This window comes from Neoarius graeffei, chromosome 1 (assembly GCF_027579695.1).
Source record: "Neoarius graeffei isolate fNeoGra1 chromosome 1, fNeoGra1.pri, whole genome shotgun sequence".
Lineage (NCBI taxonomy): Eukaryota > Metazoa > Chordata > Actinopteri > Siluriformes > Ariidae > Neoarius > Neoarius graeffei.
In genome coordinates this window covers 118,427,599-118,453,291 of record NC_083569.1, presented here as the reverse complement: position 1 = coordinate 118,453,291, position 25,693 = coordinate 118,427,599, and the positions used below count along the sequence as shown (strand labels likewise).

Here is a 25,693-nt window from a genome sequence, read left to right as displayed (position 1 = left end):
CTTTTTCATCCTGCATCCTTTCTTTCCTTCATTCGTTTGTGTGATTCTCGCCTTTATTTTTACATGTAAAAAAAGGTTCTTTCTTTTCACACACAGCACCTGCTTCATTGATTATTTTCATCTTTCATTCATTCGTTCTTTCTTCACTTGAAAAATTATTTTCTTGCCTGTTTTCTTCTTCTCTTCTTTTCCTTTTGTTCAATTTCCACAGTTTTCTCTCTATGAATCTGTTTTTCTTTCTCTCACTCGCTTTTCTTTAAATCTGGTTTGCTGTTTTGATACTTTCATTTTTTTTTTCTTTCATTCTTCTTCCTTCCTTCTTCATTCTTTTCTTTCTTTCTTTTTCTCTTCTTTCTTTTCTTTTATTCTTTTCTTTCTTTTTCTTTCATTCTTATCTTTCTTTCTTTTTTCTCTCTTTCATTCTTTTCTTTCTTTTTCTTTTTCCTTTCTTTTCCTTCCTTCCTTTTCTTTCTTTCTTTCTTTCTTTCTTTCTTTCTTTCTTTCTTTCTTTCTTTCTTTCTTTTTTTTCTTAATATTTGTTCTGATTTTCCCAAAGGTATTTTTCTTCCTTTTTTCATTCTGTTTTATCAAACAATTTTTCTTTTCTTTCTTTCATGTGTTTTTTTCTTTCTCTCCCTATGTATTTAGCTGGTTAAGGAGAAGAGCAGAAAGAGAAGCCACTCCATCCAGGTCAAGTTTATTAGAGTTTCTGGATCAGACTCTTCACACAAAAATATTTCTATACAAACAAACTGTTGAGTTTTTGTCCTGTTTGATGAACATCATCACAGAAACATCACAACACATCTGTTCCCGAGGAAGAACACGGAGCAAAACAGCTTAATGATCATCGCACTCATATTGCCTGTGTGTGTGTGTTATGTGACTACGTAAAGTAAGATCTGATATATATTTCTCTCTCACACACACACACATCTCTATAATACACACTGCTATCAAAGTTCATCACAAAATACAATATTTATTTGATCACAATAAAATGTGTATGCAGCAGGAAGGTGAGAGGTGGAGAGTGAAATTGGCAGCGGTGTCCTTCAGCACACTCAGAGAGAGGAACAGGAGCAACGGAGGCTTCTAGAAGCATGAGGAGCAGAAGCACACATCTGTTCTGGGGCGACTTCTAATAGACCAACAGACAACTGAGTCACAGGAAGAGAAGATAAAGGAAGTGTGTGTGTGTGTGTGTGTGTGTGCGCGCATGGAGAAGCTTCTTCACTGCGGCAGAGCTTTGAGGATGGCGTTCACCTCCTCGGCCACGGCGGTCAGCGCAAACTCAAGCTGTTCCTGCAGAAACACACAGAGACACCACACACTTCACCTTCACTGATGAGGATCAGCATCCATCATTCGGTTTAAAGAGGAAGTGGGCGTGGCCAAAAGAGAAACATGAGCACTGTAAGTGACTGTTATATCACATGCTCTCTCCATCACACAACAACAAACATGCTTCCTCTGAGACACAAGCACACGATTGGCTAGTGGCTCTGCGATTGACAGGGAGAAAGAGAGTAATCCCCTCCCACCCAGACAGCACAACCAGTTTATACTCTGTTGGTTCCAGGCCACAGGTGTGTCAATCCCAGTAAAGGAGGCGTGGCCTCTACCTGTGTGTGTCAGTCCCAGTGAAGGAGGTGTAGCCTCTACCTGTGTGTGTCAGTCCCAGTGAAGGAGGTGTGGCCTCTACCTGTGTGCGTCAGCCCCAGTGAAGGAGGTGTGGCCTCTACCTGCGTGTGTGTCAATCCGAGTAAAGGAGGTGTGGCCTCTACCTGCTGTGTGTCTCAGTCCCAGTGAAGGAGGCGTGGCCTCTACCTGTGTGTCTCAGTCCCAGTGAAGGAGGCGTGGCCTCTACCTGTGTGTGCCAGTCCCAGTGAAGGAGGTGTGGCCTCTACCTGTGTGTGTGTGTGTGTGTGTGTGTGTGTGTGTGTCAGTCCCAGTGAAGGAGGCGTGGCCTCTACCTGTGTGTCTCAGTCCCAGTGAAGGAGGTGTGGCCTCTACCTGTGTGCGTCAGTCTCAGTGAAGGAGGCATGGCCTTTATCAGTGTGTGTCAGTCTCAGTGAAGGAGGTGTGGCCTCTACCTGTGTGTCTCAGTCCCAGTGAAGGAGGGACCTGCTCACATCCTCACCTCTTCACCTCCTCACCTGCTCACATCCTCAACTCTTCACCTCCTCACCTCTTCACATCCTCACCTCTTCACCTCCTCACATCCTCACCTCTTCAGCTGCTCACCTCCTCACCTCATCTTCTCACCTCCTCACATCCTCACCTGTTCACCTCTTCACCTCCTCACCTGTTCACCTTCTCATCTGCTCACCTCCTCACATACTCATCTGTTCACCTCCTCATCTTCTCACCTCCTCACCTGTTCACCTCCTCACCTGCTCACATCGTCACCTGTTCACCTCCTCACTTGCTCACCTCCTCAACTTCCCACCTCCTCACCTGTTCAACTGTTCACATGCCTGCCTGGTCACCTCCTCAACTGTTCACCTCCTTACCTGTTCACCTTTTCACCTCCTCACCTGTTCATCTCCTTACCTGTTCACCTCCTCACTTGCTCACCTGCTTATATTATAACACAGTGTCACTTTAACATTTTTACATCTGTAGTCATGGATATAAGTCTATACCTGAACAAATAGACAGACAGACAGACAGGTTATAGCCTGTACATTTTATGTGCTGTTAGCTTGCGTCTTTCTCTTCTCTCTCGTCTCACTCCGAACCAAAAAGTTTCCTAATCCACAGAACAATAAAGTATAACCGAGGTATAGAAGGACGTGTGGGAGAAGCGATGCTTCTGGGGGTTTTAGGAGATTTATTAACAGTATTACAGACCACAGACATGTTCTGATGACACATGGCCACGCCCCCTACAACAAGCTCTTAGAAGAAAGGACAAGGCAATCAGTGTGTCTTAAAATGAAGTGTGTTGTACACAGGGGGTTTTAGTGTGACATTGTGATTTACACAGAGCTTGCTTCTAATTACTACAGACAACCTCAGGCAACACTACACACACACACACACACACACACACACACACACGACTATAGACATACCCTGGTGTGCACCATGCCTGCTCTCTGATCCCTCAGATGTTCCAGAGTGGCAGCAATATCAATCTCCTTAGCACCTGTAACAAACACACACACACACACACACACACACACACACACACACACACACACACACACACACACACACAGCATTTAGACTTAGCTTCAGTCAGGATTGTGTTGCTGATGGACTGTGTTTGGGAATCGTGTTCATTCCTTGTTAGCTAAATATGAGAAAGTTCATCACGTCATAAAAGCAGAGGCCCCACTCATTTCCCCCCTATTTTAAGAGAGAGAGAGAGAGAGAGAGAGAGAGAGTAAAAATGCCCTGGAAATGAAATGGCATTCTCAAGCAATTTTCAATTCATTACTAAAGATGAAGGGAAAGGAGACAGCAGAGAAAAAGCCGAAGGGAGGGTGTGTGAGGGAGAAGAAAAAAGAAAAGCAGGAGGGAGGAGGTGTGAGACGAAACTTTGTGAGGCTTTGATGAAACGAGCAGGAATAGAATGACCTGGGACCACCCCCCCCCCAAAGAATAAGGGATGAAGAGGAGGGAGGAGTGGTGTGAAGGCCTAAAGGAGCCTGGGAACGAATCACTGGGACACCTGCTCCTGTGTGTGTGTGTGTAAAGATTGATCACGCACCTTTGGCCATTTTATTCAGTACCATGTCGATTAGGATGTATGTTCCACTTCTCCCTGATCCATCACTGCACCGAGGAACAGGAAGAGAGAGAATGATAGAGATAGAAAGATAGACAGAGAGTGAGAAACAGACAGAGAGAGAAATTGGGAGAAAAAAATGTTAGTGAGAACAGCTGTGTGTCTGTGTGTGTGCGTGTGTGTGAGAGAGAGAGATGAACATTTCAGTCAAGCAGTTTGTTGTTGCATCATCACCTATCAACACACATGGCATCTCAACACAGAGAGAAGGACAGACACACGCAGAGAGAGAGAGAGAGAGAGAGAGAAAGAGACGGGGGGCTCACATAACCCCATACTTGCCTGCAGTGGATGATTATTGGACACGAGCGTCCCCTGTAACACTTGTTAACCTTTCTGAAATGAAACACAAACACAGTGATGAGACTGGAACATATAGATTTACAGTCATATACCATTAAACCTGACTACACTAGACACTGTACACTGTTCCATACACTATACACTATACACTGTTCCATAAACTATACACTGTTCCATAAGCTGTACTCTATACACTGTTCCGTAGGCTATACACTGTACAATGTTTCAAAACCTATACACTATATACTGTTCCATAATCTATACACAATACACTGTTCCATAAACTATACCTGATATACTGTTCCATACAATATATACTACACTGTTCCATAAACTATACACTACACTTTCCTTACACGTTCCATTTACTATACACTGTTCCATACACTATACACTGTTCCATACATTATACACTGTTCTATACACTATACACTGCTCCATAAACTATACACTACACTGTTCCATAAACTATACACTGTTCTATAAACTATACGCTATACACTGTTCCATATACTATACACTATACACTATTCCATAAACTATACCTTATATACTGTTCCATAGACTGTACACTGTTCCATCAACTATACCTTATGTACTGTTCCATACACTATATACAACACTGTTCCATAAACTATACACTACACTGTTCCATACACTATATGCTATACACTGTTCCATACACTATATACTGTTCCATAAACTATAAACAACACTGTTCCATACACTATTCCATAAACTATACCCTATATATTGTTCCATAAACTATACACTGTTCCATAATCTATACACAACACTGTTCCATAAACTATACACTATACACTGTTCCATACACTATACACACTATATGCTATTCCATAAACTATATCCTATATACTGTTCCATACACTCTACACTGTTTCATCAACTATACACTATACACTGTTGCATAAACTATACACTGTACACTGTTACATAAACTATACACTATATACTGTTCCATACACTATACACTATACACAGTTCCATAAACTATACACTATACACTGTTCTATTAACTATACACTGTTCCATAAACTATACACTATACACTGTTCTATTAACTATACACTGTTCCATGCATTATACACTGTTCCATACACTATACACTGTTCCATAAACTATACCCTATATACTGTTCCATAAACTATACACCATACACTTCCATAAACTATACACTGTTCCATTAACTATACACTGTTCCATTAACTATACACTATTCTATACACTATACACTGTTCCATAAACTATAACCTATATACTGTTCCATAAACTATACACATACACTGTTCCATAAACTATACACTGTTCTATAAACTATACACTACACTGTTCCATAAACTATACACTATACACTGTTCCATTAACTATACACTGTTCCATAAACTATACAGTACACTGTTCCATAATCTATACACTGTACTCTGCTCCATATGCTATACACTATACACTGTTCCATATGCTATACACTAGGTTCTTCGCACTGGGTGAAGGTGACAGCGATGTCCCCCAGGGATAAGCCCAAGGACGAAGTCCTATACATTGTACATAGTTCTCTACACTATATGTTGTTCTATACACTATGCAGCCCTGCATAGAGACCAATTTGCTTTCTGGCTCTGAATCATGTTCATTAAATTCAAACGCAGCAAAAGACTGGATGGTACATACAGCAGAATGTTACGAGCAGCTTATAACATCTCCAGGAAAAGCCATATGACTAAGAAAATTCTCTACAGATCCTTGCTTAAGATTTCTCTAATTGTAAGAAGGTGTCGTCTGACACTCGCTGGTCATATTTCACGTCACAATGAACCTGCTGGAAAATTGCGTTTGTAGTATCCAGAGGTAAAACTTAGAAAGGGAGCCTACACACTACACTGAAGTCTCTCACTGAGTTGGATACTGGTCTTAAAGGGGACTGGTACAGTATTTAAACATGATCAATATCAATAGTACACGCTCTATTTATAATAACACACACAAGTGCAGCCACCTGATTAGTTATCATAAGTAGCTTTAAGTGCTTAAGTACTTCAAACTTTTTTGCACAGAGGAAGCCAATATGGTGTCCATGATGCCACGACAAGTCATAGATAGCCAGGTACCAGAAGTTAAGCATAGCTGATGTAAATATAGCGAATCATCAGATGATTCTAATGATGAAATTGGTGGTACTTTGCAAGCGCAAAGTCGGAAAGGCAGGAAAAAGGGTTTGGTGCTGATGTGGAAAGTGTGCCAAGTGGAAGACTGACACTGAATGTGTTTGTTGTAAAAAAAAAAAGCACAAACTGTTATGTGATATACAACCCCGATTCCAAAAAATTGGGACAAAGTACAAATTGTAAATAAAAATGGAATGCAATAATTTACAAATCTCAAAAACTAATATTGTATTCACAATAGAACATAGACAACATATCAAATGTCGAAAGTGAGACATTTTGAAATTTCATGCCAAATATTGGGTCATTTGAAATTTCATGACAGCAACACATCTCAAAAATGTTGGGACAGGGGCAATAAGAGGCTGGAAAAGTTAAAGGTACAAAAAAGAAACAGCTGGAGGACCAAATTGCAACTCATTAGGTCAATTGGCAATAGGTCATTAACATGACTGGGTATAAAAAGAGCATCTTGGAGTGGCAGCGGCTCTCAGAAGTAAAGATGGGAAGAGGATCACTAATCCCCCTAATTCTGCGCCGACAAATAGTGGAGCAATATCAGAAAGGAGTTCGACAGTGTAAAATTGCAAAGAGTTTGAACATATCATCATCTACAGTGCATAATATCATCAAAAGATTCAGAGAATCTGGAAGAATCTCTGTGCGTAAGGGTCAAGGCCGGAAAACCATACTGGGTGCCCGTGATCTTCGGGCCCTTAGACGGCACTGCATCACATACAGGCATGCTTCTGTATTGGAAATCACAAAATGGGCTCAGGAATATTTCCAGAGAACATTATCTGTGAACACAATTCACCGTGCCATCCGCCGTTGCCAGCTAAAACTCTATAGTTCAAAGAAGAAGCCGTATCTAAACATGATCCAGAAGCGCAGACGTCTTCTCTGGGCCAAGGCTCATTTAAAATGGACTGTGGCAAAGTGGAAAACTGTTCTGTGGTCAGATGAATCGTCATAAAACGGAAGATACGACAAAAAAGACCTAAGACAGTTGAGCAACTAGAATCCTACATGAGACAAGAATGGGTTAACATTCCTATTCCTAAACTTGAGCAACTTGTCTCCTCAGTCCCCAGACGTTTACAGACTGTTGTAAAGAGAAAAGGGGATGTCTCACAGTGGTAAACATGGCCTTGTCCCAACTTTTTTGAGATGTGTTGTTGTCATGAAATTTAAAATCACCTAATTTTTCTCTTTAAATGATACATTTTCTCAGTTTAAACATTTGATATGTCATCTATGTTCTATTCTGAATAAAATATGGAATTTTGAAACTTCCACATCATTGCATTCAGTTTTTATTTACAGTTTGTTCTTTGCCCCAACTTTTTTGGAATCGGGGTTGTAATACAGGCAAAGTCACTGAACTGTTTCATGGATAAACCTGGTTTGAAAACGTACGTCACACACAAGCTTGTATTGGAAATGGAATCTATATAGAACACGATAGCCTGTGTGTAACATGTAGCATGACAGCGTGGCAGCCTGATGTGAGAGGGACAGCACCAGATGGAGAACTCACACATCAGTAAGCAGCCTATTATATATAGAAATTCAGTGTGTGCGCATATTTATGTAGATGTGTGTGTCCATACTAGCTATAAAGCCTATTTATTTATTGCATGTGTGAATACAGGTATAGACATGCAATTATGCTACAATAGTTTATATGGTCTAAATATAGGCAAGTAACAGCTTGAAGCTGAGTGGGAGTTTATAGCGGAGCACAAAGCTCCATACTTAAAAGGTACTGATGGTAATGCATTAGTGCATTTTTGATGGTTTTTGTGACCGTATGGTACCCGATCATAAAGTGCAACGCAATGTATCTCAAACACTTGACCACCGGACAACGAAATTTGTATCTTTATTTCCATAAGATAAATGGGTTTTTATCCATGAGAGTATAGTGAAGATGCAAGGAGTAGACGTAAAGAAAGTTGGTGAATTCAAGTACCTGGGGTCAACTGTGCAGGAAAATGGGGGCTGCAATAATGAGGTGAAAAAGCGAGTTCAGGCAGAGTGGAGCAGTTGGAGAAGGATTTCGGGAGTCATTTGTGATAGGAAAGTCCCAGCAAAAGTGATAGGTAAGAGGTATAAGACAGTAGTGAGACCAGCTGTGATGTATGGATTGGAGACCGAACCCTTAATGAAGAGACAGGAGGCAAAGTTGGAGGTGGCGGAGTTGAGGATGTTAAAGTGCTATTCCACCATTGGATGTATTCTTTGGCATAAAATACAATATATTTTATGACAACATGACTAGACAGAGAAATCTTTTAGCTTCAAAATGATATATCAAACATAATTTTTTAACAACGACAAGTTTTGCGACCAAAGTCACCTACCCTTTTAATTTCCGCGCGGTAGTGAAACGTGATGTCATCGGCAGGTTCCCCTTCTTGTGTACCACGCGTCGGTCTATTTTTAGACCAGGAAACCCCCAAAGTGAAAGAGTCATTTCTCCTCGTATATGGGGGCCAAAAAAATTGCGAAAAATTTTGAGTTAATCTTTCAGTTAGCTAGATTTATTGGTATTAGCTAGATTTATTGGTATTATTTTTATCGCGTTCTATCCGCCATTGCTGATAATATGTGCCACGTCACACGTCACGTGGTACACAAGAAGGGGAACCTGCCGATGACATCACGCGTGGAAATTAAAAGGGTAGGTGACTTTGGTCGCAAAATTAATATACTTGTTGTCAAAAAATTATGTTTGATATATCATTTTGAAGCTAAAAGATTTCTCTACCTAGTGATACCATTTATATATGTTGTCAAAATATATTGTATTTTATGCCAAAGAATACATCCAATGGTGGAATGGCACTTTAAGGTTTGCGATGGGCGTGACGAGGTTGGACAGGATAAGGAACGAGCACATCAGAGGGACAGCACATGTGGGGAGCTTGGGAATGAAGCTAAGAGAGATGAGACTGAGATGGTATGGGCACATCCTGAGAAGAGATGCAGAGCATGTGGGAAGGAGAATGTTGAGGATGGAGCTGCCAGGCACATGAAAATGAGGAAGGCCAAAGAGGAGATACATGGATGTGGTGAGAGAAGATATGAAAGTGGCAGGTGTGGTAGAGAAGGATATGGAAGACAGGGAGCAATGGAGACGAAAGATCTGCTGTGGCGACCCCTAATCGGGAGCAGCCAAAAGAAGAAGAAAGAAGATGTTTTTTTATCCAGCGCTTATTTTTAATTTGCTTTTTTTTAATAATATGGGATTATTTACTAACACATTTTACACTCATCAGGAGCTCCGCTTTGAGGCAGTGCCTAAATATATACATTAGCTTTGAATGTCTATACTATTATAGTTAATGAACTTGCATGGCCTGAATCCATTTTCCGTCGACGTTGTTGGAACACTGATGGCACAGCATCAAGTTTGAGTCTAACATGACCTGCATAGCCCAAAACGGTCCTCACAAACAATGGCATTTCTCCCAAACGAGAGTGTTTCTAAAGTTCTCAAGTTGTGTAGTCACTGTTTAGCAAGTCATTGACGTTGCTCGATGGTCGGCAGTGAGCCAATCAAGATACTGGAAACCCATCAGCAATTCTACATCATGCTGACCTTTGACACCACCCACAAAATGGCAATATGGCTGCGCCCTTGAGTGAGTAGGACTACAAAAGAATTTCAAAGCACTGCTTTATGCAACACAGTGTGACAATACAGGGTCTTCAAAATACATTTGTGCAAAATGTGTAATATTTTGAGCCTATGTTTATTTTTGCTGTTGGTACTGTTTAACAGATCACATCTACTGGCTGTGATGAAGGTTTGAGGGAGATGGAATGCAACTTTCATTAATGCTTCATCACCGCCTGATGACATTAGATGACTCAAGAAGAAGAAGAAGAAGAAACACTATGCACTGATCCCTGTACCATTACATCTATATACTATACAGTGATCTATCTACAGTATACATGATACACTGGATAGTATACAGTATATACCTCCACCCCTACCATATTATACACTGTTCTATATACACACTATACAATCACCTATATTTTCATCTGAGCTCTATCCGGGACATGGAGAACCAAAACCGTGACATAAATCTCGATATGTCACTTGTGAGGAAATCGATGAGTGAATTGTTTTGGGTACTTTTTATTTGTGAATGTGTTGATATAATAAAAATAAAATCACTAGTTGGCTTGAAGATATGAAGTTTATCTTCTCGTGTTGAAAAACTTGCATTTTTCATCTGAAAATAGTACATTGCGGATCTGAGTGACATATTTAAATAATATTGTCTGGCTTTTTTTTTGTGGTCTATAAGATATATTCCATTCAGCGAGCATGATACTGAATGAGTCGAAGACGAGTAGCTGAATGGAATATATCTTACAGACCATGAAAAAAAGCCATTATTATTATTATTATTATTATTATTATTATTATTATTAAATATAAACATTCCTTTCGGGTGTTCAATGTGTCTTTCTCTTTTAAAATTCTCTCAAAATCTTCCATATCTAATGAAGCAGACTTGGCAGCCATGTTTGTTTATTAATTGTCTCAGTCACTCGTAGTGCGAAAGTTTTACGTCTTCGACGTGTCACATCATATTGTCTTGACAACCATGCAATACTGTAAACCATATTCAGTGACCATTCTCCATTGGCTAGAGTAATGTAATACACATAGGATAAGCGAAATGATAACAATACTGCATGTTATCAATTAACCGGCTAGAAAGGAATAGAACACACATTTTTATTAAATTCAAAAGTGTTCTGTATGTATAATATTTCCCGATACTTCACTCTGGTCATGTCACTCCCAGTGTTTTTCCACTGACTGGTCGAAATGACGAACCGGTTCAAAATTAAAATTCTTTGTGTCCATATAATATAAAGAACATTTCACGGTAGAGCGAAGATAAGAAGTTTATCTTCTCGTCTTGAAAATGTTTTCGCCAGTCAAAAACAAACTTCATATCTTCGCACAACTGTGGAATGTTCACTACATACTCTACACTCTATATCTCAACTCCTATACACTATACATTGATCTCTAAGCCTATACAGTGCCTTACAAAAGTATTCATCCCCCTTGGTGTTTGTCCTGTTTTGCTGCATTACAAGCTGGAATTAAAATGGATTTTTGGAGGGTTACCACCATTTGATTTACACAACATGCCGGCCACTTTAAAGGTGCACATTGTTTTTTTATTGTGGCACAAACAATAATTAAGATGAAAAAAAAAAACAGCAACCTGGAGTGTGCATAAGTATTCACCCACCTCAAAGTCAAGACTTTGTACAGCCACCTTTTGCTACAATTACAGCTGCAAGTCTCTTGGGGTATGTCTAGCTTAGCACGTCTAGCCACTGGGATTTTTGCCCATTCCTCAAGGCAAAACTGCTCCAACTCCTTCAAGTTAAATGGGTTGCGTTGATGTACAGCAATCTTCAAGTTATGCCACAGATTCTCAATTGGATTGAGGTCTGGGCTTTGATTAAGCCATTCCAAGACATTTAAATGTTTCCCTTTAAACCACTCCAGTGTAGCTTTAGCAGTAGGTTGAGGGTCATTGTCCTGCTAGAACGTGAACCTTCATCCCAGTCTCAAACCACTGACTGACTCAAACAGGTTTTCCTCCAGAATTGCCCTGTATTTAGTGCCATCCATCTTTCCTTCAGTCCTGACCAGCTTTCCTGTCCCTGCAGATGAAAAACATCCCCACAGCATGATGCTGCCACCACCATCCTTCACTATAGGAATGGTGTTCTCAGGGTGTTGGGTTTGCGCCTTACGTGGCATTTCCCATGATGGCCAAAAAGATCAATTTATGTCTCATTTGATCAGAGAACCTTCTTCTATGTGTTTGGGGAGTCTGCCACATGGTTTTGGGCAAACTCCAAATGTGTTTTCTTAAGCAATGGCTTTTTTTCTGGCCACTCTTCCATCAAGCCTCGCTCTGTGGAGTGTATGGCTTATACACTGTGGAGTGTATCTGTCCTATGGACAGATACTCCCATCTCCACTGTGGATCTCTGCAGCTCCTTCAGCGTTATCATTGGTATCTTTGTTGCATCTCTGATTAATGCCCTCTTTGCCTGGTCTGTGAGTTTTGGTTGGCGGAGCCTTCTCTTGTCAGGTTTGTAATGGTGCCATATTCTTTCCATTTTGCTATAATGGATTTAATGGCGCTCTGTGGGATATTCAAAGTTTGGGATATTTTTTATAACCCAACCCTGATCTATACTTCTCCACAGCTTTGTCTCTGACTTGTTTGGAGGCTCCTTGGTTTCCATGTCGCTTGCTTCATAGTGTTGCAAAGTCAGGGTCCTTCCAGAGCAGGTTGATTTATACAGTCATCATGTGACAGATCATGTGACACTTTGCACACAGGTGGATCTTAATCAACTAATGATATGACTTATGAAGTGAATTGTTTGGACCAGCTCTTATGTAGGGGTTTCATACGAAACGGGGTAAATACTTATGCACACTCCAGATTTCTTTTTTTTTCATCTTAATTATTGTTTGTGTCACAATAAAAAAAAAAAAAAAAACAATGTGCACCTTTAAAGTTGTAGGCATGTTGTGTAAATCAAATGGTGCTAACCCTCCAAAAATCCATTTTAATTCCAGCTTGTAATGCAACAAAACAGGATAAACACCAAGGGGGATGAATACTTTTGCAAGGCGCTGTACATTATACACTGACCTATAAACCTGTCCAATTATACAGTAGACAATGTTCTATGGACCTATACACCCATACACTATACACCATTCTCCACACCTATATACTGACCATTGTACAGACAAGCTGTCCATCCTATACATTCTATGGGCCTTTGTACTATTCTGAAAACTATATATTATTATAATTGTATGCTATATATCTGTATACCATCAGCTATAGAAACATTATTATTATTATTATTATTATTATTATTATTCAGCAGAAGCCCCCTTGCTGCTCTGAAACACTGAACTCACTTCAGTGTTCGAATGAAATGGTATAAACATTATAATGTTTGCGCAATAAAACAATTAAATTGTGAAAATGGGAGCGATAAACCCTGTTAAAAGGGTAACGAACACCACGGTGGGCTGGGACACATTACCATTAACACACAATTAGCAGTGTTACACGCCTGAGTGGAAAAACACCCCCTACACACACTCACACACACTCACACATGCAGATGCTTTTTACACCGCCCTTGGTGTTACCATGGAAACCAAGTCTCTTAGACCCTAATTTTGTGCTTTTTAAGAGTTCGGTGTGATGCTTTTGTAGGTTTTTTTTTTTTTTCATCGCATATCCCCCCGCCATCTCTCTCTCTCCCTCTCTCTGTCTCTCGCTCGCTCTCGCACACTCGCATCTGAGTGAATACCTCAAGGCTGTTTACCAGTGCTATGGAAAATGAGAAAAACATATCCATTAAGGACGGTTATCGAAGGATTATTCATTTAGAACGACTTCCTTCCAAAAAAAGAGAAAATGAGAAAAATGTATCTGAAATAAAAATTCAGAATATAAGAAGAGAGAGAGAGAGAAATAAATGAAATAACAGCACCCTTTTTGAAACAAGTGAGAGCACTGAATATGATCTCATCTTTTAGAGAGAGAGGAAGAGAGAGGTAATTCTTTTGATGACAGCAGGACAGAGATGAGGAAAGATAAATTGGAAGATGGAGAGAAATAGAAAAAATGGAGAACAAAGATATGAAAGAGTGAGAGAAAGGAGAAGAGAAATAATGAGATAGTGAAAAGACAGAAAAATCAACTTGGAAGACATGAACAGGAGAGAAATAAAAGGAAGAGAGATACCATACAAAAGAAAAAAAAAGCAAAGAGGAAGAATGGCGGGAATGGAATAGAGGGACAGAAAGAAAGCAAGGGAATGCTGGGATGTAGGAAGGGGAAAGGAAGAAAAGGAAAGATAGAATGAAGAATAGATGATGGAGACATGCGAAGGGATAGATATGCATTTTGAGATACAGAGAGTTTGACGGAGAGATAGAAAAAAGGGTTGAAAGAAGAGAAGGAGAGCATGATTGATTATAAAAGACAGGGTGAAATACGTATCCAGGAAGGAAAGAAGGAAGGAAACACAAAAGGAGGGAGAAAGGAGAGGGAAACGATGGAGTGAAGTTTAAAAAGGTGTGTGAGAAAAGGAGAGAGAGAGAGAAAGGGTGGATGGATAGACGATGGCAACGAACACGGAACAAGAATATTAAGAAATAAGAGGGTGAGGAGAAAGAAATGACAGAAGAACTTCAGGTAGAAGGAGGGAGGGATAAGAAGAAGGATGGTGAGATTAAAGGAAGAGGAGTGCAGGGCCTGGAAGAAGAGATACAGTTTCCAATGATCACTTTTGTGACTATGCAACTGGGCTCATATAACTAGCTGCAACATCACAAAAATGACAGTGGCAACCGCTAATTAGCTGGCCAACGGAAAACAGAAAGAGAGAGAGAGACAGAGAGAGAGGAAGAGGAGTGAGCGTAGTGCGTCTGTCATTGAATTCAATGTTTGTGACAGGAAAATAACCAAAATGGCCACCAAAAGCAGAACAAGCCTCAGCATCTTTAGCGTTAAACATCACAAATCGCTGTAAAATCAGGTAGCCACTGAAAGAATGGATTGATCACACGTGTTGAGAGAAAGCTCGACAACTCCACTGTGATCCAGAGAGAAACACGTCCCAGCTCATACGTAACTCCGGGTTTATGGATGGATGGTTTCCCTTTAATTCTTCATTTGCATGTGACATCATAGCTAATTCTGCATGAGGCTTTGAACCGGAAGTAGGCCATGTTGGAGGATAAACACAAACTCACACAGCACACATTTACTGGAGAGGTTGTCATGCTCAGGAATTCCTTTTGTTACTTTGCTATGCTGTTACGCTCTTTGTGCTGTAAATGGATGCGGGAACAACTCTATTCGAGACTCTTTAGAATTCCAGCAGTTATAAATAATCAAGGAGAAAAAAACAAGAGAGGTGTAGGCGGAGTGTAGACGTCACTGGCTGTCCAACATAAACCGGTTCTGATCTCAGTGATGAGAAAGCAAAAACTACACGAGTCTGCAGTGAACATTTTATCAATGGTAAGTGCTATGAACTAGCTATTAATGAAAGATCGCAATATATAAGAAATAATGGATGGTTTAATAACCTGGTCGTGCAGAAACTTGCCATGATCATCGAGTGTGTGAGCCATCAATCAAAGGCTTCTATGATTAATTCATTTAAGACATTTTTGATCCACAGTGCTTTTATTTTGCTTTTTCTTTCCATCTGACCTCAACAATTTTACAGGTCCAGTCTGGGTTCCAGCATAAAATACGGGCAGCAACAAATTCAAAGATGGTACTAAAGTGGTAGCTCGAAATGCTAGACTTACAGTGGTGCTTGAAAGTGTGTGAACCCTTTAGAATTTTCTATATTTCTGCATAAATATGACCTAAAACAACATCAGATTTTCACACAAGTCCTAAAAGTAGATAAAGAGAACCCAGTTAAACAAATGAGACAAAAATATTATACCTGGTCATTTATTTATTGAGGAAAATGATCCAATATTACATATCTGTGAGTGGCAAAAGTATGTGAACCTTTGCTTTCAGTATCTGGTGTGACCCCCTTGTGCAGCAACAACTGCAACTAAACATTTGCGGTAACTATTGATCAGTCCTGCACACCGGCTTGGAGGAATTTTAGCCCATTCCTCCATACAGAACAGCTTCAACTCTGGGATGTTGGTGGGTTTCCTCACATGAACTGCTCGCTTCAGGTCCTTCCACAGCATTTCGATTGGATTAAGGTCAGGACTTTGACTTGGCCATTCCAAAACATTAACTTTATTCTTCTTTAACCATTCTTTGGTAGAACGACTTGTGTGCTTAGGGTCATTGTCTTGCTGCATGACCCACCTTCTCTTCAGATTCAATTCATGGACAGATGTCCTGACATTTTCCTTTAGAATTCGCTGGTATAATTCAGAATTCATTGTTCCATCAATGATGACAAGCCATCCTGGCCCAGATGCAGCAAAACAGGCCCAAATCATGATACTACCACCACCATGTTTCACAGATGGGATAAGGTTTTCATGCTGGAATGCAGTGTTTTCCTTTCTCCAAACATAACATTTCTCATTTAAACCAAAAAGTTCTATTTTGGTCTCATCCATCCACAAAACATTTTTCCAATAACCTTCTGGCTTGTCCACGTGATCTTTTAGCAAACTGCAGATGAGCAGCAATGTTCTTTTTGGAGAGCAGTGGCTTTCTCCTTGCAACCCTGCCATGCACACCATTGTTGTTCACTGTTCTCCTGATGGTGGACTCATGAACATTAACATTAGCCAATGTGAGAGAGGCCTTCAGTTGCATAGAACTTACCCTGGGGTCCTTTGTGACCTCGCCGACTATTACACGCCTTGCTCTTGGAGTGATCTTAGTTGGTCGACCACTCCTGGGGAGGGTAACAATGGTCTTGAATTTCCTCCCTTTGTACACAATCTGTCTGACTGTGGATTGGTGGAGTCCAAACTCTTTAGAGATGGTTTTGTAACCTTTTCCAGCCTGATGAGTATCAACAACGCTTTTTCTGAGGTCCTCAGAAATCTCCTTTGTTCATGCCATGATACACTTCCACAAACATGTGTTGTGAAAATCAGACTTTGATAGATCCCTGTTCTTTAAATAAAACAGGGTGCCCACTCACACCTGATTTGTCATCCCATTGATTGAAAACGCCTGACTCTAATTTCACCTTCAAATGAACTGTTAATCCTAGAGTTTCACATACTTTTGCCACTCACAGATATGTAATATTGGATCATTTTCCTCAATAAATAAATGACCAAGTATAATATTTTTATCTCATTTGTTTAACTGGGTTCTCTTTATCTACTTTTAGGACTTGTGTTAAAATCTGATGATTCTTTAGGTCATATTTATGCAGAAATATAGAAAATTCTAAAGGGTTCACAAACTTTCAAGCACCACTGTATATAGTATATCCCCCAACATGGCGGCGATCAATGACACAAGCAGTTTTGGTCATGTGGTTGCAAACAAAGAATTATTGAAGTATCTTTAATAAGGGTTTGTGATAAACAAAGTGCTGTAATATGATAAAACTCATGGAACTTCAAGAAAAAAATGGCTTATCTTAACACATTCTATTTAACGGCTATTCCACAAAATTGAGTCGTACATGAGCTGATAACCGACGAGGCGTGTAGCACCGTATGTGCTGTAGAGGGGAAGAAATACCATGAAACCATACTGTAACCATAGCAACATTATTCTTGATCCTAGCTACTATCAGTTAACTAACTAGCCTTGCTTGTAGTTTAGATTAAATTTATTAATCCCAGCAATTCAGCTGAAATAAAGATTGGTGTAAATCTAGGGATGAGGAGGTTGTTTGTAACTTCAGAGGCAGAAGATTGAAAGAATTTCAGCTGCTTTTGTGACTCGAATATTTAACAGTTATTCCATGAAATAGAGTCGTACATGAGCTGATAGCCGACGAGGCGGGTAGCACCGAGTTGTCTATAATCCATGTACGATGAGATTGAGTGGAATAACTGTTTTATTCTATCCACATTCACTGGATTTTGAGAAATGGAACATTTTTATTTTTACTTTTTGCAAATTCAATAAATTAAAACTGAATACAAAACGTCTGACAAAGTCATTTCCTCTTTGGCAGAGTTCTTAAAAACTTATCGATCATGGCGTGAACTGACTTCAGTGTTGTTTTTTTGTAGAAAGTGCTGTCTTGCTGCTGTGCCGAGGTTCAGAATAGGTTTAGACATTTATTTAATTCTTTCTTGGACATTTCTGTTCTGTAATTTTAAAACTCCTTTGAGCTTTTGAACCAGTCTAAAAAATTCAACAAGTTTTAATGCTTAAAGATGAAGATTGTAAACAAACCAGTGAAATGACAGGAACAATTTGTGAAAAATGCGATGATAATAATAATTCTTGAAAAATTAAAAAGATCTGTTTTTACCATCAAATACTTTTATTCCATTTTTTATTGCTTTTTTTGTGTATTTTGGGGGGGGTTGTTTACCAGTTTTTTTTATTTTGTTCTTGGTTGGTTCAGCAACTTGCTCTGCCATTTTGTTTTTCTCTACTCGCGGTATATGAGCTGATATCGTCGTAGTAGAGTAGCCAATCAGAGTGCATGATTGCTCATATCCAGTGAATATGGATATGAGATATGTTTCTATATTAACAGCTCATTCACTTGTACATGGCTGAAGATTGACTAATAATAATAATAATAATAATAATAATAATAATAATAAAAACATTTATCATTCAGAACTTTATCTTAGAAATAAACTGTGTTCACAAAATCGTATGATTTTGTGACCGTAAGACCATGATGAAGTCAATACCAGCCTCATGCAGACACTGGGGTTATTTTAAAGGTTATCCAGGAAACTAAAATTTGAAGGAAGCGTGCGCTGAAAGCTAAACACGACATAACAAAAGACATTATTTTTGACCTTCACCTTTAAAAAAAGACTATAATCTGAGATAAATGTAGAGAATTGTGACAGCCTGCTGCCTTTACCAATATTTCCCCATCTGGGCTCAAATAGATGGAAGAATAGCAAACAGGAGGTTGGCAGATTTGCCGATATGGTATTATTTATCCAGCAGTGGAGTGAACGTCTGTGTGATAAAGCTGAAGTGAACCCAGCCCATTGTGAGTGTGCATTCTCTCGCTCTATTAAAGACGTTTATGCCGGAAGAAAAATGAGGACTTTTGTGCTGCCTTCGGCTTTTCCGTCACTATAGATTTATAGCTGAACGTTTTTCCATTTAACTGAAGTGTCGGAATTAAGGATTGTTATAGAGGGACCGCTGTTTATTTGCAGCGATGCAAAAATGATTGGAAAAATAGCAGCAATTGGATTTTAATGAGCTTTTTATTTTGAAAAAAAATCTGGAATTGAAGAAAAAAAAAACTTGAAGACTACAACAAACATGAATGGGATCACAAAACCGTAGAACTGAAACTTGATAAAGATATGTTCAGCCCAAGCAAGGCTCAGAGTACCCGAGTTAAACATCTTACTCAAAAACCCTGCGATGAGACTTACAGCCTTCTGGGCATGAGCACAGCATAGAACTCTAACTTCTGCCCAAACACCAGATGTTTCATTGGGAAAAGATTGAAACAATGATGAGTTTACACACCTGCGGAAATCAAGCAGGGTTCGAGCTGACTCAGGAACATTGTGATCCATCCAGGACAGGAAGTGGAACTGAGTTACGGTACGTGTCTCATTGGTCTGGACGTTCTTCAGGTAGAAACTGCGCACCAGGAAGTCCTCACACCAGATGTGCTCTGACACCAGGTTGACCTGGAGATAAAACACAATGACTGCATTCCTGATAGGATGGGAAGCTTTGGACTGTTGAGACAAAAAAGTCCTCCAAGACTAAGGATGCTGGTTGGTTGAAGAACTGATGAGGAACTTCATTGGTTGACTATCATGCTTTCAAGCTAAGTTAGAATAATACTGTAAACACGTGATGCTAGTTGATTCCTGTCTCCACTCTGTGGCCTGAACCCTGTTCCTGGAGATACACTCCCTTGCTAAGCTTAGCGCTAAGCCTTATCTAAGCTCACTGGATCCATAGAATCAATGTCTTCAGGAAGATCTGACTATCAATTCAAGTGTGTAAGATTAGAGCTGGAACTAAATCTTGCTCCAGGCTGTCGAGTTGGTTCAAATCCTACAAGTGCAAATCTCAGCCCTGGCTTTGAAGTACCACTGCTAGTCAGTCAAGAGGTTCTCCAGGACCATAGTGAGACCAAGGTAAAATCAAGCAGACTCAAACACTTCTAAAATCTAAAATCACTGTGTTACCTCATAGATATGGTACAGGTCCGACCCTTCGTCTGGCCAGTACTGGTGACATTGCTTGGTTCCATTCTCGGCTAACGGTGTTAGCATGACAATCACCACACAGCCGCTCTCCCACACCATCTACAGCAGTGGATAAATAAAAAAGAACTTATGCCTCGAGACACTCCAGGCAGAAAAACACTGACCTAGAAATGGACACAGCCAAATTGATCATCATCATGAGGAACAGCAAGGATCTTTCTGAACACCTTTTGCAGATTTTAAAATAGCCTGTCTGAACTAGCTGTCCATATCTAATGCATCTCACCATCTGTCAGGTTCACAGTTTAGATTCTGTAAATCTAAATCTACGAATGTTGAGAATTCAAGGCCAAGATGTAATGCATGAGACAACACACTGACAGGATACAACAGCTCAAGACAAGATCAATATCAAAAACTTATGTAGCATTACAATATACAGTACTGTGCAAAAGTCTTAGCCCCCTATTTTTTTCATACAAACTTTGTTACAGATTTCTGTTTTATGACTTTTACATTCATTATCGAGTCAAAACATTACAAAAACATTTTACAGTTCCAAATGTTTGGGTTTTTTTTTCCAGCACAAAATTAAATGTTACAGAAAAAGAGTTTGTTTCTGAGTAGCTTATTCCATAAGAGGGCACTTTTCAGATGAAAAAAAGAAAACATAATGAAGGCTACTGGGTTTGGTGCAAAACCCTGTAGCCTGGTTCTGTAAGATGCTCAGTAAAACCTACAGCTCGTTTCCTTACAAAACTGCACTCATTGTACCTGAGACTACTATTTTTTTAAGCAAAGTGTCATCTCACACCAAATATTGACTTTGTTTCATTAATTATGGCTTACTGATTACTGTTTATAGTATTTTTTAATGTTGAAACATTTAATTTCATTATTTTAAGCCATTTTTTGCTCTACAGCATTTCTTTACGTGTCTAAGACTTTTCCACACTACTGTGCATCGAATATATTTGCAAACGATTAGATTGTACAGCAACTTGCATAAGTATTCACCCCCTTTGATCTTTCTACATTTTATAGTGCGACAACCTGAACCAGAAATGGACATAATTTGGGATTATACATGACAAATCAAAACAAAATAGATCATAATATTTAAGTAGGGACAAAAATCTATATGGCTTGCAAAGTAATTAACAAAGTAGAAGGGCACTCGGAGAGCACAGACCTCCACCAAGAACAACAGTCGACTCATGTATGAGATGCAAATTTGCAACTTTCATATGAAACCCCTAAATAAGAGCTGGTCCAAACAATTCACTTCATAAGTCACATAATTAGTTGAATAAGAGCCACCTGTGTGTAAGCAAAGCATCACATGATCTGTCACATGATGTCTGTATAAATCAACCTGTTCGGGAAGGACCCTGACTCTGCAACACGACTAAGCAAGCGACATGAAAACCAAGGAGCCTCCAAACAGGTCAGAGACAAAGTTGTGGAGAAGTATAGATCAGGGTTGAGTCATAAAAAATATCCCAAACTTTGAATATCCCACAGAGCTCCATTAAATCCATTATAGCAAAATGGAAAGAATATGGCACCACTACAAACCTGACAAGAGAAGGCCCCACCCACCAAAACTCACACCCCAGGCAAGGAGGGAATTAATCAGAGATACAACAAAGACACCAAAGATAACACTGAAGGACCTGCAAAGATCCACAGCGGAGATGGGACTATCTGTCCATAGGATCACTTTAAGCCATACACTCCACAGAGTGGGGCTTTATGGAAGAGTGACCAGAAAAAGTCATTGCTTAAGAAAATACATTTGGAGTTTGCCCAACACCTTGTGGTAGACTCCCCAAACACATGTAAGAAGATTCTCTGGTCAAATGAGACTAAAATTGATCTTTTTGGCCATTATGGGAAATGCCATGCGTGGTGCAAACCAATCACCCTGAGAACACCATTCCTACAGTGAAGCATGGTGGTGGCATCATCATGCTGTGGGGATGTTTTTCATCTGCAGGGACAGGAAAGCTGGTCAGGACTGAAGGAAAAATGGATGTCACTAAATACAGGGCAATTCTGGAGGAAAACCTGTTTGAGTCGGCCAGAGGTTTGAGACTGGGATGAAGGTTCACATTGCAGAAGGACAATGACCTGAAACATACTGCTAAAGCTACACTGGAGTGGTTTAAAGAGAAACATTTAAATGTCTTGGAATAGCCTAGTCAAAGCCCAGACCTCAATCCAATTGAGAATCTGTGGCATAACTTGAAGATTGCTGTATACCAAAACAACCCATTTAACTTGAAGGAGTTGGAGCAGTTTTACCTTGAGGAATGGGCAAAAATCCCAGTGGCTAGATGTGCTAAGCTAATAAAACCATACCCCAAGAGACTTGCAGCTCTAATTGCAGCAAAAGGTGGGTCTACAAAGTATTGACTTCGGGGGGTGAATACCTATGCACACTCCAGATTTCTGTTTTTTCATCTTAATTATTGTTTGTGTCACAATAAACCAACAATTTGCACCTTTAAAGTAATATTGTGTAAATCAAATGGTACTAACCCTCCTAAAATCCATTTTAATTCCAGCTTGTAATGCAACAAAACAGGCAAAAACACCAAGGGGGATGAATATTTTGCAAGACACTGTATATGTCTGGATATATTTCCAAAACTGTTAGAATTTATGCCTACATTTGTATCCCAGAGGATTACAGATACCCATGGATGTTGACTGTGATATGGAGTCGTCATATTTCTGCACTGGCTATGTTTTTTCACCATTGACCTTTACTGCTATCTAGTTGATTTTAAGATGTATGGCATTATTGAGTGCAGATTTCCACTAAGGCCAAATGCTTGCAATGTTCACTTGCAATGTTAGCAAAAGTGAAACTAAATTCGTGGATCTGCCCTGTGACTCGGATCTGTTCCAAAATGTCTTCCTAGTTTTCTTCCTTGGCCATGCTACACACTTCCACCAAGTTTCATGGAAATTGGGTCAGTAGGTTTTGAAACAAACCACACCAAAAACATAACCTGCTTGGCAGAGGAAGTAAAAAAGGAATTTGACACGACTGTGTAAGTACTCACCACTATTCATGTGAAATCCCTAAATTAGTCCTGCTGCAATCTAAAGCCACATACAATAGATACAGATGCTGAAACTATGTAGGAGTGCTTTAAACAAAGAACCTGGATATGTTTGAAGGGCTCTTTAAAATACTTTAAAAAACAAACAAACAAAAACTCACTGGCATTATTGGGCATACATAACAACCTGTGTTGTCCCCCCCCCCCATCTGTCCCTCTGAGTTACATGTCAATCCTGAGATCGAGATGCTGACCTCTTCTGCTCCTCAGACCTGCCTGATCCATCCTGATGCCCTACATCTGGCTGGAGTCTCATCACATCGCTCCTGTGGAGGACGGTCCCATATGGACAGTCACATTTGGAAGACGCTCTGGACTCTTACAGTAATGCTTTTATGGCTGAGGACTACAGTTGACTTGCTAACTTTAGGACTGCAGTTGTCATGCACAGTTTTGCACTCAAGTTTCCATTAATGAAGAGTTTATAGCATCAACAAAACTGATTTCATGTTAAAACTGTTAAAAATGTTATAATCACATTGTCTGCTATCACCCAGATGAGGATGGGTTCCCTTTTGAGTCTGGTTCCTCTCGAGGTTTCTTCCTCATGTTGTCTGAGGGAGTTTTTCCTTGGCACCGTTGCCACAGGCTTGCTCATTGGGGATAGATTAGGGATAAAATTAGCTAATGTTTAAAGTCATTAAAATACTGTAAAGCTGCTTTGCGACACTGTCTATTGTTAAAAGGGCTATACAAATAAACTTGACTTGACTTGACTATTATTGACCCCTGGGGGGTGAATATGTACTTGGCACCACAAACAAATTGCACCTACAGACATTAGACATATTATGTAAATCAAATGGTAAAATCCCAATCAAGTCCATTTTAGTTCCAGGATGTAAAGCAACAGAATGTGGCAAGGTTCAGGGGGTGAATACTTATGCAAGGTGCTGTATTCAGTAACAATTGGAATAAATGTAAGTAAAAGAAATTCCAAAATCTTGATCAAATCCTCATGAAATCCTTTTCTGCTATTTCAGAATCAGATATTGATGGAGTAACACTTGGGCTTTTATTACCACTCAGATGCACGCCATCGTTCTGAAGCAACGTAAACGTAGCATATGTTTCACTTAGCAAAGCATTCCCTTGTGACCGAGCTGGCTATTATTAGCCAAAGCGTCTCCTAGTTGTAATTGAAGTTTAAGTTCATTCTCACCGCCCTGCTTCTCAATCGCTTGGCTTGCTGTCGTCCCTCCCACTCTATCGTGCTTCTTGTCTGTCTGAGCTGCCGTTTCGTGCTCCATTTCTCCTAATCACACTTTCTCCATGTCCTTCAGAGATATAATGGCCCGCTGTGGCCGTTAGGAAAATGAGGGGAAAACACTGACTTTTACGAGGGGCAATAAAAGCACAATGGCCCTGACCATAAACTAATCACACTCACGTTCAGTGTGTCCCTCGAGAGCCGTTAAAGTGAAATACACTGCGAGTCTTCGCCACCATGACTGGCACGAAAAAACACATTACACACAATTCATACCTTTTTTTTTTAACACACCTGAGATCAGCGGCAATAATTTGGTGTCAGATTTGGATTGTAGTTCCATTTAGTTATTAATTAATACTGCATTCACATTTGGTGGTTTATTTTTCACCATCATTGTTTGTTTATTTATTTTTGCCCAGAGCGCCGTATGTGCTGCAGAGGGGAAGAAATACCATGACGCACACACTGTAACCATAGCAACGTTATTCTTGATCCTAGCTACTATCAGCTAGCTAACTAGCCTTGCTTGTAGTTTAGATTAGCTTTATTAAGCCCAGAAATTTGACTGAAATAAAGATTGGTGTAAATCTGGAGATGAGGATGTTGTTTGTAGCTTCAGAGGGAGATCAAAATAATTTGAGCTGCTTGTGTGACTCAAGTGTTTAACAGTTATTCCCCAAAATTGAGTCGCACATAAGCTGATAGTCAACGAGGTGCATAGCACCGAGTTGTCTATAATCGATGTACGACAAGATTGAGTGGAATAACTGTTTTATTCTATCCACATTCACTGGATTTTGAGAAACAAATCATTTTTATTTTTATATTTGCAATTTTGGTAAATAAAAACTTTATACGAAACGTCCGACAAAATCATTTCTGCTCAGAATGTAAACAAACCAGTGAAACAACAGGAGCAATTTGTGAAAAATGCAATGATAATAATAATAATTCTTGAAAAATAAAAAAGATACATTCTTAACATCAAATGCTTTCATTCCATATTTAAATTTTTTTTATTTTTTATTTTTTTGGGGTTTTGTTTTCGAGTAGAGTTTTTATTTCGTCCTCGGTTTGTGCAGCAACATGCTCTGCCATTTTGTTTTTCTCTACTCA

At 39.6% G+C, this 25,693-nt stretch overlaps 1 protein-coding gene across 1 annotated transcript in view; it reads right to left on the bottom strand.

The window, feature by feature from the left end:
* Positions 1 to 1,233: 1,233 nt before the first annotated feature.
* Positions 1,234 to 25,693, bottom strand: part of ptprn2 (protein tyrosine phosphatase receptor type N2) — a 573,154-nt gene continuing 548,694 nt past the window's right edge. The window contains exons 18-23 of the mRNA XM_060920656.1: positions 20,210 to 20,329; positions 19,533 to 19,699; positions 4,082 to 4,135; positions 3,722 to 3,786; positions 3,081 to 3,154; positions 1,234 to 1,305 (exon numbers count right to left, since the gene is read on the bottom strand). Of these exons, the coding sequence (XP_060776639.1) occupies positions 1,234 to 1,305; positions 3,081 to 3,154; positions 3,722 to 3,786; positions 4,082 to 4,135; positions 19,533 to 19,699; positions 20,210 to 20,329 (552 nt within the window). The remainder of the gene's footprint in view (positions 1,306 to 3,080; positions 3,155 to 3,721; positions 3,787 to 4,081; positions 4,136 to 19,532; positions 19,700 to 20,209; positions 20,330 to 25,693) is intronic.